Source organism: Brassica rapa, chromosome A07, assembly GCF_000309985.2.
Source record: "Brassica rapa cultivar Chiifu-401-42 chromosome A07, CAAS_Brap_v3.01, whole genome shotgun sequence".
Taxonomy (NCBI): Eukaryota; Viridiplantae; Streptophyta; class Magnoliopsida; order Brassicales; family Brassicaceae; genus Brassica; species Brassica rapa.
The window spans coordinates 8,110,636-8,126,456 of record NC_024801.2 but is presented as its reverse complement, the minus strand read 5'-3'; the positions used below and the strand labels follow the sequence as shown (position 1 = coordinate 8,126,456).

At 32.5% G+C, this 15,821-nt stretch overlaps 1 protein-coding gene and 1 long non-coding RNA gene across 2 annotated transcripts; both read right to left on the bottom strand.

The window, feature by feature from the left end:
- Window positions 1–1,250: 1,250 nt before the first annotated feature.
- Window positions 1,251–1,600, bottom strand: LOC117126697. The gene is made up of 2 exons (XR_004449446.1): window positions 1,529–1,600; window positions 1,251–1,496 (listed from the first exon to the last, which is right to left on the bottom strand). It is a non-coding gene; the product is annotated as an uncharacterized LOC117126697 (long non-coding RNA).
- An 8,488-nt stretch (window positions 1,601–10,088) lies between these two features.
- On the bottom strand, window positions 10,089–11,572 carry LOC103828579. Its single transcript, XM_009104184.3, has 4 exons — window positions 11,332–11,572; window positions 10,966–11,073; window positions 10,736–10,840; window positions 10,089–10,538 (listed from the first exon to the last, which is right to left on the bottom strand). Exons 1-4 carry the CDS (start codon window positions 11,447–11,449, stop codon window positions 10,297–10,299), a joined length of 573 nt encoding a protein of 190 aa, XP_009102432.1. The 5' UTR covers window positions 11,450–11,572; the 3' UTR covers window positions 10,089–10,296.
- Window positions 11,573–15,821: the final 4,249 nt, after the last annotated feature.

Genomic DNA, 15,821 nt, shown 5'->3' with positions numbered 1-15,821 from the left:
TTTTTTTAACCAAACAATAGTATACGACTTATTTTTCAGTCGTCCGAAATAACAGATTTCAAAGTCAATTGCAAAAATAACCTCTGCGTTGACCAGACGACGTATAGTTTAGTCGTCTGGACAACTTAGATTGAAGTCGTCTGCGTCTTCTCCGCTAGTTTTTAAGTCTTCTACGTTAGTTTTTGAATAACTTGTATTTTTAAGAGTGATAAGTAACTTCAAGATATGTAAAACTCATATTTACAAAATATGTTCTCTCCCTTAATTTTACTAAATTTGACTAAGTTTTTCAACGCAAACTTATAAAAAATATGATATGCTTTGACTAGTTACTATTGTTTGTTTCCATCTCTTAAGTATTATTGTTATAGACAATAATGATGACTATTGTTATGAGTTGGAAGAAGGGTTAAAATGCTTCTTAAAATGTTGTATCAATATGAAGCTACCAACATTCTTGTTTATTAAGATGAGAAAAAGGCCATTGGAGTTTATTATTGCATATGAGAGATCCAAAGATAAGAAAAAGGATACTGAAGTTTATTATTTCATTGATTTGTAAATGTGTAAACACATTGTTAGCACATTTAATACATCTTGGAAAATATTATTACTGATTTTACAAAAAATTCACAACTAAAAGAGTAGACATGCAATTCACAAAACAGACCACAAACAAAACTATTATAGATCATTCATCTACAAAGACAAGCTTGGACTCCACTTGATATGGAAGAAAACTTTGTCAGAAGACTTCCAGGAAGTCCAGACGACTTTTAAGAAGTCCAGACGACTTTGTCAGAAGACTTTTAAGAAGTTTAGACGACTTCCAAACGACTTTACAGGAAGTCCAGACGACTTTTAGGAAGTCCAGCGACTTCCAGGAAGTCCAGACGACTTTGTCAGAAGACTTCCAAGAAGTCCAGACGACTTCCAGACGACTTCCAGACGACTAACAGGTAAGTCGTCCCAGAAGTCTTCCAGATCTGAAAAACCTGCATATTAAATCCAGATCTGAAAAACCTGCATATCCAAAAACGTTCAAATGGCTTAAAAACAGAAAAAAAAAAGTGGAAGATTAGATAAATCTACCTTTACAGAACACACAAAAATACATATCTAAAAATAATAGATTTACCTTTAAATTAGTGGAAGATGAGTACCATCTAATTAAAAACCTGCAAAAAAGATAGATTAGTAAGAAAGACATGAGACAAAACTGAAAAATTCATATAAAGTTTGGTGTTTTCAAGTCAAAGAGATTAGAGTGGGTTTGGAGAGTTTTAGTTTGAGAAAAAAATAAGAACTTTATACAACAAGAAGTTACCAAATGAAGAAAAATCAGACATAAGAACTTACCAAAACGCTCAGATCTATTATGGAAGGGAGACTTCGTCATAAGACTTCCAGGAAGTCCAGACGACTTCCTGGAAGTCCAGACGACTTCTTGGAAGTCCAGACGACTTCCTGGAAGTCCAGACGACTTTGTCAGAAGACTTCCAAGAATTCCAGACGACTTCCAGACGACTTCCAGACGACTAACAGGTAAGTCGTCCCAGAAGTCTTCCAGATCTGAAAAACCTGCACATCAAATCCAGATCTGAAAAACCTGCATATCCAAAAACGTTCAAATGACTTAAAAATAGAGAAAATGAGTGGAAGATTAGATAAATCTACATTTATAGAACACACAAAAATACATATCTAAAATTAATAGATCTACCTTTAAATTAGTGGAAGATGAGTATCATTTGATTAAAAACCTGCAAAATAGATAGGTTAATAAGAAATACATGAGACAAAACTGAAAAATTCATATAAAGTTTGGTGTTTTCAAGTCAAAGAGATTAGAGAGAGGTTGGAGAGTTTTAGAATGATGAACATTACATTTTTGTTGCAGCCATTTGAGAGGAGGAGAGAGAATGTGTAAATTTTTCTTTATATAGGGAGACAAAAAATCCAATTAGGTTAAATATTTTTGACTCAGACGACTTCCTGGACGACTTACATTTCAGTCGTCTGGTGAAGAAATTAAAACAGACGACTTACATGTAAGTCGTCCAGAAGAGTTTAATATTTTTAGCGGGAAATTAAATATTTTTAGCGGGAAACTAAAATAGAAGACTTTCCAGACGACTTACTTACAAGTAAGTCGTCTGGTTTAAATTATTTAAGCGGGAAAATAATTTTTTAAACAAATTTTAGGCGGGAATATTTGGACGACATGTAAGTCGTCTGTTTTAATTTCTTCACCAGACGACTGAAATGTAAGTCGTCTAGACCCTAAACATAATCCCTAAACTAGCTTTTATATGTATGGTAAATGATCTGGTTAATTTAAAACGTACATTGGTAAAATTAAAGGTTCGGTACGATGTGGACGACTGAAATATACGTCGTCCGAGTAAATTATTCAACAGACGACTGAAATATAAGTTATCCACATCCTAAACATAACCCCTAAACTTAATTATCTAATTAAACACTTCATAAAATCAAATCAAACTTGAAAAGTGTTTACTATACACAGAAATAAACACATATATGTGAAAACTAATTTTTGAAAAAAACATTTTAGTTTTCTAAAATCTAACCCTAACAATATATACAATACTACAACATATGTTTGTCAAACTCCTAAACCAAAGTATTTCATGATTCACTACTTCCACTCATCTATCTTCAAAACAAATCAATTTTATCATATCTTAATTTATATCACTTAAAACTGTTTATAATTACTTGATTTTTATTTTTCACGCATCAAAGTATTTTTTTACAAGATTTATAGATTATTTTTAAAATAAACTGGTACCAGACGACTTACACTTCAGTCGTCCAGACGACTTCCAACATCTCAGACGACTCAGACGATTTACTGGGGCTATATTCGTAAAAATGGCTTTTCTTTTTTTGTTTGGTCACAAGGGGCTGAACTGTAATTTCACTAGGCTTTTAGGTTAGTTTTGCATTTGATTCAATTTTGGGTATAGGTTTGGGGTTAAAATCAAGTTGTGGGTTAGTTTTGGCAAAAACCCCAAAACATAAATTATATAATTAAATATTAATCAAATAAAGTAAATTTTTGGAATCGAGCTCTCACGTTTAAAGTTAGAGTAGTTAATATATCGTTTATATCCTTAATGAATAAAATGTATAAATAAATTAAAAAAATAAAAACGAAATTTTAATTAATTTGATTAGATAATTGATTAATATTAATAATCGTAAGAATTATCCAAAATTTGAAAATATAATTTAAAAATGAGATAATTTATGTATATATTGTATTGTTATCTGAAAAAGTTTTTTAGTAAAAAGTTAAAAACATAAATTATACAACTAAATATTAATTAAATAAAATTCTTGATTATATAATTAAAAATAGAATATTGAATTATACGAAATCTAAAAATATAATTAAAAAAAGAAGATAATTTTTATATATATACAGTATTGTTATCTGAAAAAGTATTTTAGTAAAAAGTTCAAAACATAAATTATATAACTAAATATTAATCTAATAAAAGTTTTTAATTATATAATTAAAAATATAATATTGAGTTATTTTAAAATTTATTTTAGTAATGAATATAGTGTACAAAGAACTTTTCAAAAATTTATGAAAATGTTTAAGCCTGCATCGCGGACAAAACACCTAGTAAAATATTATTTTCCCTAAATTTTATTTAAGTTAAAACTTTATTTGTTGTGGAAGCACCGTAGCCTATTGGTTAAGGTTTAAAGGCTTCTACACCCAGGTCTGGGGTTCGAATCTCAGACTATGCAATTTATTGCAGATTACAGGAAATCCAGGTTTCAAGTCCCGGAGAAAGCGGTTTATTAAACAATTATGCAGACTACAGAGGAAAAGCTTGCAAGGGATCTTCAACATGGTGCAAGTAAATCTGGCCAGGCGTAGATCTTCATAGGACGGCTCAGATGATGCAGTTAGACGTAGGTCTTCATAAGACAGGTAGTATTGTCGGTTGTTGAATCGTCTATGTAATCTTTCCTATATCATAATTGTAAGATCTAATAAATCAGCGTTAAAAAAAAAAAACTTTATTTGTTTTAAATTATTAGACGGACCATGTTCACATAGTCCAAAGCCACTTATGGACAAATTGGGCTTGTCCGATTTTAGCCGCGTTGTAAATGAGTTTGACCCGAACCAACCCATTTGAAGTTGTACTCGGACGGCCATGGTCAGCTCGTCCATTTGGAAACCCTACTGTTCTATTTTCATCTCTTTCCACTACCATCCCACTAATCAAAAGCCACATTCTGGATCCATCATTTCTATCAAGTCTAGTTGTGTGACTTAGATACTTTTTCTATTTCATGTTTTTTTTTCAAGTTTCCGGTTAGTGACGTACCCTTAGTGGTCTTTCTCTACTATTTTTAACTTACACATTGTATAACTATCATAAACATTTCTATCACCATTTTTCGAACTATGGTGCCATGTGCCAGCCTTGACACCAATTTTCAAGCTTCCGCCCAAAATAATATATATCAATTTTATCGGCCATATATTAACACTAATACTTTATAATGTAATGTTAGCGGTGACAATATATAGTCAAAAAACGATGAGTTCAGACTTACATTCCTACAAATCATTATAAATTTCTGACAAAAAAAACGATGAAATGGTATCTAGAGAAAATCACCGGGAATCCGTCAGGAATTCTCGACAATAACAGCCTGTTGGAAAATTACCGATGAATTTCCTACAAGAGAACTACTTGCTAGCTATCTGTTGAAATTCCTGAATCTCAAATCTATCGGTAATATGTTGGTAATTTTTGATTGATTACCGATGAAAATTATAAAAATTATGTAGCCATTTAAAATTTAAAACTTTCAACAAAGTCTCGACATATTATTTTCCATCAAGAGCTTGTCTTGATTTATCTATAAATACCACCTCTTTTTATTCACAACAAAGCACAAAAACCCATGCCTTCTCCTAATTATTTTCGTTCGTGGATGGATACACCTTGTAATAAATTTACTTACAAAGGAATATGCACAAGCTATTATCGAATTCATGGTGTTGGCTCAACGACAGCCAGAAGCAAAAAAAAACCCATAAGTTGAAATGTCCATGTTCTACTTATCGGAATAATATAAACATTAATGGGAAAGTATGGAAGCAGTTACATACGAATAGGATTATGATGGGTTACAAAATTTGGTAGCTTTATGGAGAAGAATCAGAGTATGGTAGTACTAGTGAAACTTATAACGCATATTGGTTAGATGAACCTAGCACGAATATCAAAGAGATCAGGTTACAACAACTAAGAATTCAGGACTAAATATCGAAAAATGAGAGAATGAGAGATCAAGGTCGAGGTCGAGGTCGTGTATGTGTATGTTAACTTTGGGGCTTCGAATTTCCTCATATCTCTTGATCTTATCCTCTTTTATAGCTCCTTCATCGTCTAACTCCTTGCAAAGATTGTGGAGAGTGCGTCTGACTGTATCAAACTCGCTTTCTTCTTTGGCCGGTCTTCTATAATGTTGTCGGGGCCTAATACTTCTTATCTTCAGCTTGACCTCGGCCTTACTAATGGATACACCAAATTAGGACCGACAATATTATTCAGATGTTAAATGATGAAAGTAACCGTCGATTGCTGAGGAAGGAGAAAGGTGTCATAAGTGAGGTTATGGGTGTTGAATTTCATATACTCAAGGTTCAAGCCACACGATCACTTCAATCCAAAGCTCCACCGCCTTGTTTCCTTTGAAGATCATCCTAAGTGAAGTATGTGGGGTGCTTGTTCCACGACCTTATGGAAGCCAAAGATTATCCAATATAATTTTCAAGTGCATTTAGGGACCTCACCTTAACTAAAGTTTCATTACATTATTTACCTTATAGAAGATATTTTCTTAATTTTTTTTTTTAAATTGGCAATATATAATTTTTTTTTTTAAATTGGCAATATATAAGAGAATAGAAATTCTCAAAAAAAAAAACAAAAATAATTGAAAACGTTGAATCGATCTTGAGATTACACTACAAAAAAAGAGGGCTATTGTGACAGAATTTTGAGACAATTTTTTTTTGTCACAAATCTGTGACATTCTAGAGACATTAATGTGACTAAATTTTTCAGTCATATGATAGTAACTGTTTAGTCACAATATTGTGACAATTGAAGCCGTTGTTAATTTTCGTCACAAACTGTGACATTCTAGAGACATTAACGTGACGAAGAAGTTGTAGTCATAAAATAGTAACTGTTTAGTCATAATATTGTGACGATCTAAGCCGTAGTTAATTTTCGTCACAATTAGTAACATAACTATGACAAAAAGAGATTTCGTAACAATCGTGACATAGATCTTTTAGTAATATTCATTGTCGTTTATGTAATATAGTTATATAAAATTAAATGGAAGTGTTAGCAAACCTATGTTATGGAAACGAAATAAATAAAATGGCAATGGAGAGATATAAATTTTGTGATGCCAAGTTAAAGAAGGATTATGTTTGTATGGGAATTAAAAAAATAATTCTTACTGGAATTTTAAGCCCTTTCTCAGAAAAAAATTCTTACTGGAATTTTTAACTAGAGAAACAGTTTTCAATTTTAGGAGAGTATAAAATTTAGTAATTGAAGAAAGACGGACGAAATAAGCACCAACCGTCATTACTCTTCGGTCATTGGTATCCAAAGATTATCGGTCATTACTCATTAGTACCCAAAGATTTAATTTTACAAAGGAGTATAAGAAATTAATTAGAGAATCAAAGTGGTGCGATAAATCCCGGTAAATAAGCATTAAAATCCTGGTTGTTACCATAATAGGCACCAAACATTATTACTCATTAGTATCTAAAGATTTAATCGAATACAATATATAAATAAACAAGTTAACAACTTACTCTCTTCCTCCTTCACAAGTTTACCTAAAAACCTAAGAACTGTTCTTGTACAAAATTGAAGCTGTCTCTTTTTTGGTTTCTAAATTTTCACAATCACTAATTTCAGTTTGCATTACGTATGGTTAATCTTTTGTAGGAGGTGTAAATTTTCAATCAGTTCTTTAAATTGCTTGTTGTATTGAATCTCAATTTTTTTGGCACTTGTAGATTCATCCTCTAATCATGGGTGTGCGCCTTTATGAGAGAGGATCAAATTCCCAGCCTATCGATTTTGGAAGACCTTTTTCTCTTGGACTTTATCAAGAAGAGAAACGAGAGTCAATCCATATAAGATCACTCGACAAGATCACAAACCTCCCAAGATGGCCAGTTTATAAGATCGAGATTCTGTTAATAAGGCCGGTGCGGAAATAACACTACAAGATTTGATGAATCTATTCATTTGCTTTCCTCTGCTTCTGGGATTTTCTTCTTCGTTTAGTTTATTCTTTCTGATATTGTTTAACAGACTCTTGTTCTATCTATAATGTAGTATATTATAATAATCTTGACATCTATGTAAGTTTTTGTGTATGTTTTTCTTTTAATAATAATTTCCTAATTGTGTAGTTCTAATGAAAATTGTATAAATAATACTAATACGGAGCTAACATATTTAATACAAAATATTAACAGTTCATATACGTCAAATTAGTAGCTATTTAAATGTGACAAAGTTTTAGAAATAGGGAAACCAAAATGACCGAATTGAGAAATTGTAATAATACTGATAATTTGAATGACGGATTCAAGACTTTTTTTAGTATGTAAATGTAACGAACTGATGACAATGCTGTAGTCACTATTTAGGAAAATTAGTAACTAAGTTTTGTTGCAATTAATTACAAAATGGAGACATTTTAGTCGTCACCAAAGCCAACGTTTTTAAGACCAGATTTTTAGTCATTAATTGTGACGGTTTTGTTACTTTTATTTTTGTCACTTTTACTGACAAACTAGTTACTAGAATTATTTGTTACAAACTAAGACGTCTTTTGTTACCACATAAATTTGTGACGACATTATTGCGACTATTCATAAATGGTAACAATTTTGTCACAATAGTTATATTGTTACGGAACTATGTTTATTGTGACTAAAAAATTTGTCACAATATACATATTTTCTTGTAGTGTTAAAAGCACCAAAAAAATCACACAAATGACAGATTTTTGTGCCTCAAATGAACCAATAGAAAAGAGATCTGCAACGTTCGAGAGGACCAAAATTCTCTGAACACCCTATGCCGGCAGTGCCAGCATAACATATGGGCCAGTTAAAGCGACCACCCTAGGGCTTACTTCAAAACTTCATTTATTTATTTTTTGATTTTTGATTTTTTTTTATATATAAGAGTCAAATAATAATATTAAGTTTAAATTTTGACAGTGTTATAAAACTATGATAATGTACAAGGTTGGAAATAAATAAAAACAAATAAAATAGTTAGTTTAATAGTATTCATAAAATATTTTCTTCAAATAAGATATATATATATATATATATATATATAATGTAGCTTAATTTTTTTTCAAGGGCCTTTATTTAAAAAAAAAATTCCCAACGGCCCCTATTTGCATTGAGCCGTTCTGTATGCCGGTATAGGGTTACTAATCATTTTTTTGGTCATCTGAAATTAGTAATAATCAAAGAGTTTGTTACATGCTTGCTCCTATGGACAAACAAGGAGATATTACAATACAACTAAGGTTATCAGTGGACATAACCCACACCAATAGATCAAGGGACAAAACAGATCCCTATCATGTACCAAAAAACAAAAGCTTCTAAATAGAGGAAGAACTGTTCTCAGATTCAAAGAGGGAGTGCAGCCACCGAGGATGACCTCTTTTACATATAAACGCCTATTGCGTTGCTGTATGGTATTTTGCACAATGAGAAAAGCACCTTTATTTGATGAAGGAGTTTCCAAAAAAGTAACCAGTTAGGCAATGTACTCAGGCTTGATCTTGGATCATTTCTCATGAACATAAGGGAGGGCCAAGCAGGAGGTCGGTTTACTGCTGCGATGAGGTCTCGACCTTCCAGAGCGAAAGAGACATTGGTGAAACGATGGGATTCTGTACTTTGAAAATAGCATATTTCGGTTTGCTATATTCAGGGGATTATATGTCCATGCCTATGAGAGGGGCCTGGTTAGATGGCTGGAAACAAGATTGAGTTGAAGACATAGTTTCAATGGTTTTTTATTCAAAACAAACTTAGTAAATGTAAATGTAAGAAAAAAAAGCATATTTCCAAGTTTTCCAGCATGCCTCATTAATGTCTTCCACATTATTACAATGGAATAGGATTACTAATCAAAGTTCAAACCTACATTATTTTTTTGGTAAACCCTAAGACAAATAAAACTATTGTTTTTTTTAGCGTTGGGTAACACATTACATCATCATATAATCTCTAAATCTATTACATATGATGATCAACTACCTGCAACATATGCGATATTGATGAACAGCTCCACGATTAATGATTTCACGATGAAGCTCTCCCCGAAACACTTGAAACCATGGACGGTTTTGCATGTACGACATCCTCGATGGACATGCTCTCACTGCAACAGGCGACCACAACGAACGGTCCTGCTTACAGTACTCTGGAACCTCCGAAAACTTCGCATCCTATAATCTGAAAGAAATTGCATAGTCTGGGATTCGAACCCCAGATCTGGGTGTAGAAGTCTTTAAACCTTAACCAATAGACTAGCCTATTGTTAGTTGGTCAACTTTTAGGAAAAAGTCGGTCGCAAAGTTCAATTACCTAAAACAGCAAAATTCTTACTTGACTAAAAAAAAGAACCTATATTATAGCGAAACAATTGACCGAAGTTTATAACTAGCATTAACGTGTCATAGCCGGAAATCTAGATCTAAGAATGGGGTAAGAAATTTTTTTGGTAATTTCCGAATAAAACTAAAACTAATTCCTAAAACTTACAGAAAAAAATTGGATAGTTTTGTTATTTAAAATGTTTACACTAACCAAAAAGAAAATCGTAATTGGTGGAATTAAAATCCTTGCGTATTTAAGTTAATTGACAAAAATTGATTAATTCCAAGTTCTCCAATAGTATCATCCTACATTATACATTAATCTGCCTCTCAAGGCTTCTTCAGTCCTGTGCCAAAACAAGTCCATCAATATTCAAACTTTCCAAAGTTTCAGGTATGCCCATAATCAACCATGAATAATATAGATAGATATTAGATACGTTCACGGTAGGTCTCTGGACGAGGTTTTCTTGTGGCTAAAGAAAAGATTTGTTTCCCAATAGGAAACTCAAAAGAAGTCCTCGTCAAGTCTCACGAAACAGCTAGAAACCTAAGTAGTCAAGTCTCTTCCTTGTTCAATCTCCCAAATGATCTGTCAGCGAATATCTTCTGTTCCTGAGCTGTCTTCTTTGCTAAGGCTTCGTCGTCTAGTATTTGAATAGGAAACCACTCAGGCAACTTGATTGAATCCTTGTTACGGTAGTTCTCTAACATTGCTTTTGCTTTATGGCCGGCATAGGCAGAGGCAGTGCCCATAGCAGCAAAAATGACAGAGTAGCGCAATGCACCATATGGACCTCCTGTACAACGCATAGTCATAGATGTCAGTTTCCAAAAGCTTTTAATAACCTAAAAGAGACAATCATGATAGAGTCCTTCCAGTTGATTCAGATGACAGAGTTATTTCGAGGTGACCTTATTGTAGCAAATATCATTCTCACTCTCAAGACTTCTTGAGAGTAGTATTAACACAGTGAAAATAGAATAGACGAAGAACCTTGAAGTCTTCCAAGCAAAGCACCACTGAAAAGCCCTCCAATAGTTGAGTTCAACACATCATCATGTTCTGATCTTCGAGTTATCCTCACAAACTCACGAGCTCCTAACAAACAATGTCCACATTGTAAACATAACAGTCGAATCCAATCGTGAGGAGTCACAAATGGAGAAAGAGCAGACAGGCTTTAAGGAGATTGTTGATGCACATTATAGCAAAGATAGGTGTACCGCAATAGCAACCAGCGACGATGGCGAAGTTGGCAGCATAAATAGTGGGAATATTGGGATAAGCTTTCCGGTGTTTAGAGACTAAACCAGCTCCTCCTCCAATAACTCCTGCACATTAACATTCTTTTCAGACAAAAGCACGATGCAACACATGTTATAGTGCTTAATATGCTATGATTCCCAATTATCCCTTACATTACATGTTCTACTGCCTATGATCCACAACAAGAAGCTGTAGAACAATAATAACCAAAACCAAAGGCTTTCGATTTTACTAGAACATCATCAACTTTCGCTTCATTCAAAAGGTCATAATGGTCTTTGAAGCTAAAAGAAAGAAGAAGCAGTGAGAGCAATGCGCGAAACCTGCGAGAAGGGTAGTGATCAGCACACGCTTCGTCGGAGTAGTTGGCTGCACAATCGGCGTCGGAGGAGATACCGGCTGAATCTTTCGTTCTGCGAATTTCTGATCACCGGACGCCATTTTGGAGCTACGGCGGAGATGATTTCAGTGCTGTATTATATGATTCGGGTTGATCCGAACCTGAAATAAAGCCCTAAACCCGCATTTGAAACCCGACCCGATAACAACTCTTATTTATTTTAGAGATGATCCTGCAAGATTCTTTAAATGTAACAATGATCCCACATGTTTCAAACAAATTGGAAACTGGCCAGTTTTTTAGATATCATTTTTAGATCTAGTAAGATTCATAATTAGTTTTTTATAAATTGGAAACATATATGAAAAAGTCAAATATCATTTTTAGATCTAGTAAGATTCATATTTAGTTTTTTTTTTTAACTACACATAACTTCTTAATGAAAATTACCACCAAAAAACACAAACTTGAGTAACTTCAATAAGCTTATAAATTCTGAAATAAAAAAGTTGAGATTTTGGAATGAAGTGAGAGAAAGTGAAACATAAATGGTTTGTGTGTAATAAATAAGGATATGAATAATTAGACAATTTTAGGTGCATTTAAATGTTGAAATTGGTTGTTCATGGTTGATGTATTAATGATAATGAAAATATTGTAAATAAAAGAAAAGATGAGGATGACAGAGTAAAAGAATCATTTTTAGAAAAAAAAATTAAAATATAATGACATTTTGTGAACAATTTAAATTTCTTGAGTGAATAGGGTAAATAAAAATTTTAAAAAGAAAAGCTACTTTTACATTTGATTTTTGGTCATATTTGCAAAACTCTCGAAATATTTTTGATAATTTTTGTGCAATATTTACTAATCCTAAGAGAATATATATATCCAAATTTTACACATATAAAAATAAAAATCTATTACATGAAATTATTTTTTATTTTCAACTTGTTAAGAACTCCATAAAAATCTGTTAACCAAACTGGTAACTACATAACTATATAAATAACTAGGGTCGGCCCGCCCTACGGGCGGGATATATTTTACTTGTGATCAAAGTTATTATTTTTTGTATAATTTTGTGGTTTGTGTTTTAGATTTGCATTTCAAGAAACTGACGCGGACGTATAACGGAGTACGAACATAAACCAAATTGTTTCGTGCTAAGAGCATCTCTAAAAGCAATTTCAAAATTTCAAATATGAAGTTTTACATGCTCTAAAAGCAAGTTCAAAATTTTAAATTTCTAATTTTTGTACAGTGAAACTTCATATTTGAAGTTCTAATGCACAAAACTTCATATTTGAAGTTACTTATTTATAAATTCTTGCAATTATCTTCTTTTCAAATACTGTTGTTAACTTTTATTGTTATCACTTTAGTCCTTATAATCTTACTATCTTATAATTTTTTACTTTTAGTTTTTATAATGATTTTGTCAACTTTCATATAATATTTGGTAAAGTGGAGTAAAATATTTTGATTAATTATAAAGTTTTGCTTGAAATATCATTAATTTATATTTAAATACATATTTATATGTAGACAAACGTAAATATTCTGTAAATCTTTTATTATCTATGTGTATATTATATTTATTAAAGCTTCCAATTGAATTTAAATTATTCATTTGAAGAGAATGTAAACAACTTTCATCCTAGATGAATATATATATATATATATATATATATCTCAAAAAAAATATTTTGCATATTTAAACATTTTAAATTTTGATGATCAATAAAATTGACAGGGTAAATCTTTATATCTTGAAGCCAAAATTTATTTTGAATATGTAAATTTATTTTCTATTTAATATGTAAGTTTATCTATTATATAAAAAATATGTAAAATATTTTAGTATGAAATGTTTAGGTACTAAAAATATATTGGTATTTTGTAGGTACTATGTATTCTATATTTTTGAAGTCTAAATGTTACATCCTTTGCTTCTTTTCTTTCTGATACACACTAAATAGTTATCTACTCTGTGATAAGAACCATTGAGGAATGCACAAAAGTGTCATAAAGCTATTTGGCTCAAACTTTGCATTAATTTTCAACAGGCTCAATCAAATATTTTCCATGAACTCTTTGAGAATGTCTTTCACAGCATCTTGGGGTTTGACTTTACCAGGAAGGATGGCTTCCACAATACACCAATAAAGAGCATCATCTTGTTGACTTCTTGATTCTCAGGGAGCACAACAAAGCTCAGGAAGCAGATCTTGCTGTCAGTACTAAGCCCCAAGAACTTGTCTCTAATAGTCTGAAATCCTTGATTCTTTTGAGATTTCATTTAACATGTATACCTGGCAAGGATTTCGATACATATGTCGTTATTCTCCACTTCACTGTCCTCAGAATGTAACCTTTCTGGTTTTTTGCATCTATTGGGAAGCAAAAAAAACCTGACACATCAACTCAAAGATCTTGTTGACATCCTCCGAGTCTTTTTTCACACCTTTGGTCAACTAAGTTTTGATCGATCCGTTTCCCCCTTTTTGAAGCAGTTTGTCAAGTGAAACTATATGTCTGATACCTCTTCTCCAACCACTTCGTTAAGCAGTTTGTCAAGTGACGCTTCGCCATATCCTCCTCCAACAAACAGATGTTACATTTTTGCTTATGATCAAATTCTCTGACTCGTCATGGTTCGAAGAAGTTTCAACCGCGACACTTCATTAGCCTTTGGAAGAAGAGCAGTCGTGGACTTTGTGAGGACTACTCGGGAGCTGCCATGCCAGATTTTCTTCTCAACAGATGAAATAGGGGAACAGTAAAATTGTGAGCAAAAATCATAGCACAATACATAGGTACCTGAAATGTCAATTTCTCTCTATCTAACTACAAAATTAAGAAATTAAGAACGACCGTGAATTCAAACAAAGCTATATGTTGAAGAGAAATGAAGTTTAAAATAAATTGTAGATCAAAACTCTTGAAGTGACTCATAAAAAAATGAAAAATCTCAGTTGCCAAAAAGACAGAACAGGAATGAGATTTGATGAGATAATAATAAATTAACAGTTTTATAATATGTATTGTGGAAGTACTGAAGCAGAAAAAAAGATCAAGAAAGACATTCTAATCAGCTCCATAAACATTTAGAGAAAAGATTTTTTTTAGATAGCAGAGAGATTTTGCAGCTATCTATACTCATGCTACAAACCTCAACTTCTTAGTCATCGGCTTCCTCATGACTTTGATTATACAAAATTGAACATATGAAAGAAAGTTTCTAATATGCCATGAATCATGATGCGTAATAAAAAAAAAACAACCACTGACCTCTTAACTACCATCCTAAGCATCGTCTTCATCATTAACCTCTGAGAATATAATTGAATGGCCTCATCTTCCTTTCGGCCTTCCTCCTTAATATCGTAACAAATCAATGATTGGTCAGCGACTCAAATAACAGCCAATATATAAATTGACTCTCGTTTGGCACTTGCTTTACCAGGTATTTGTGGTAGTCAACCTTGCACTTTTCAGCATTAGCAACATAAGATGCCTTCTTCTGAATTATTGAAATGCAAGTATCAGACTTAGTTTAAGAACATGTCAACTGAGATAATAACACAATTATGAGTACGTTCTGAGAGAACGTATAGCATTGTCTCCGGTAGATTTAATTTCTAACCTGTTTTTGCATTCAAATTCAACGCCAAAGTGCCAATCAAGATCAAGAGGCTAAGTTACAAAAGAACCTTCAAGGTGAGAAGGAGCCACTCACAGCAAAGCAGCAATATATTTGTTCCTTAGGATGCTCCATCTTGAAAGTCCTACAGAAATATTACCTTTGAATCATAAAAAAGTCCAGCATTAGCACAAAGGTAGAAACTATAATGATGAAAACAATAACTGACAAAAAATCTACTCTTCTAACCTTCAGTAAATTTCACAGATGAAAAAGTTTTGGACAGCCAAAAAGTTTAATCCTTGTAAACTACTGAACAAATTAAATTGAAGAAGCAGTAGCCAGTAGGCAATGATTATATGAAAACGAAGAAGACACTTGTTTGACCTTTTTGTTTAGTTTGGTTCCTTTACAGACGCTTTGCTACGTCCTGCTCACTTGATGGGCTTCTTGACACCTAAAGAGATCGATAGGCAACATCATTAGGAACTCTATAATTTAGTCAGGTACTTATTAAAATCATTAACATAGAAAAGGAGACCTAGGCGGGTGTAAACAATGCAAACAATTGTTCGGCTCAGTAACAAAAAATCAACATGTGACCAAAACAGAACGCAAACACATAGTAAAGAGGAATCAGAGATATAATCAGGTAAGAAAATCTAAGGTGGAAAGCTTATGATTGGGATGATAGAACTGATGAAATTCACTGGGTAGGACTTACGTTTTTATAGGTGAAGGTTCTGAAAAAGAAAGTAAAAGAGGATGCATTCGATGACAGATTGGGTGAGGTGTGAGGTGTAGAGAACAATTATTACTCCATTAAA

What these genes read in the sequence shown, in the direction of transcription:
- LOC103828579 (XM_009104184.3), bottom strand. Translation starts at nt 11,449, where the DNA reads ATGGCGTCCGGTGATCAGAAATTCGCAGAACGAAAGATTCAGCCGGTA. An exon ending in CGTCGCTGGTTGCTATTGCG is followed by an intron (nt 10,841 to 10,965) that starts GTACACCTATCT and finishes ATTGTTTGTTAG; the next exon opens with GAGCTCGTGAGTTTGTGAGG. An exon ending in TTTGCTTGGAAGACTTCAAG is followed by an intron (nt 10,539 to 10,735) that starts GTTCTTCGTCTA and finishes TGCGTTGTACAG; the next exon opens with GAGGTCCATATGGTGCATTG.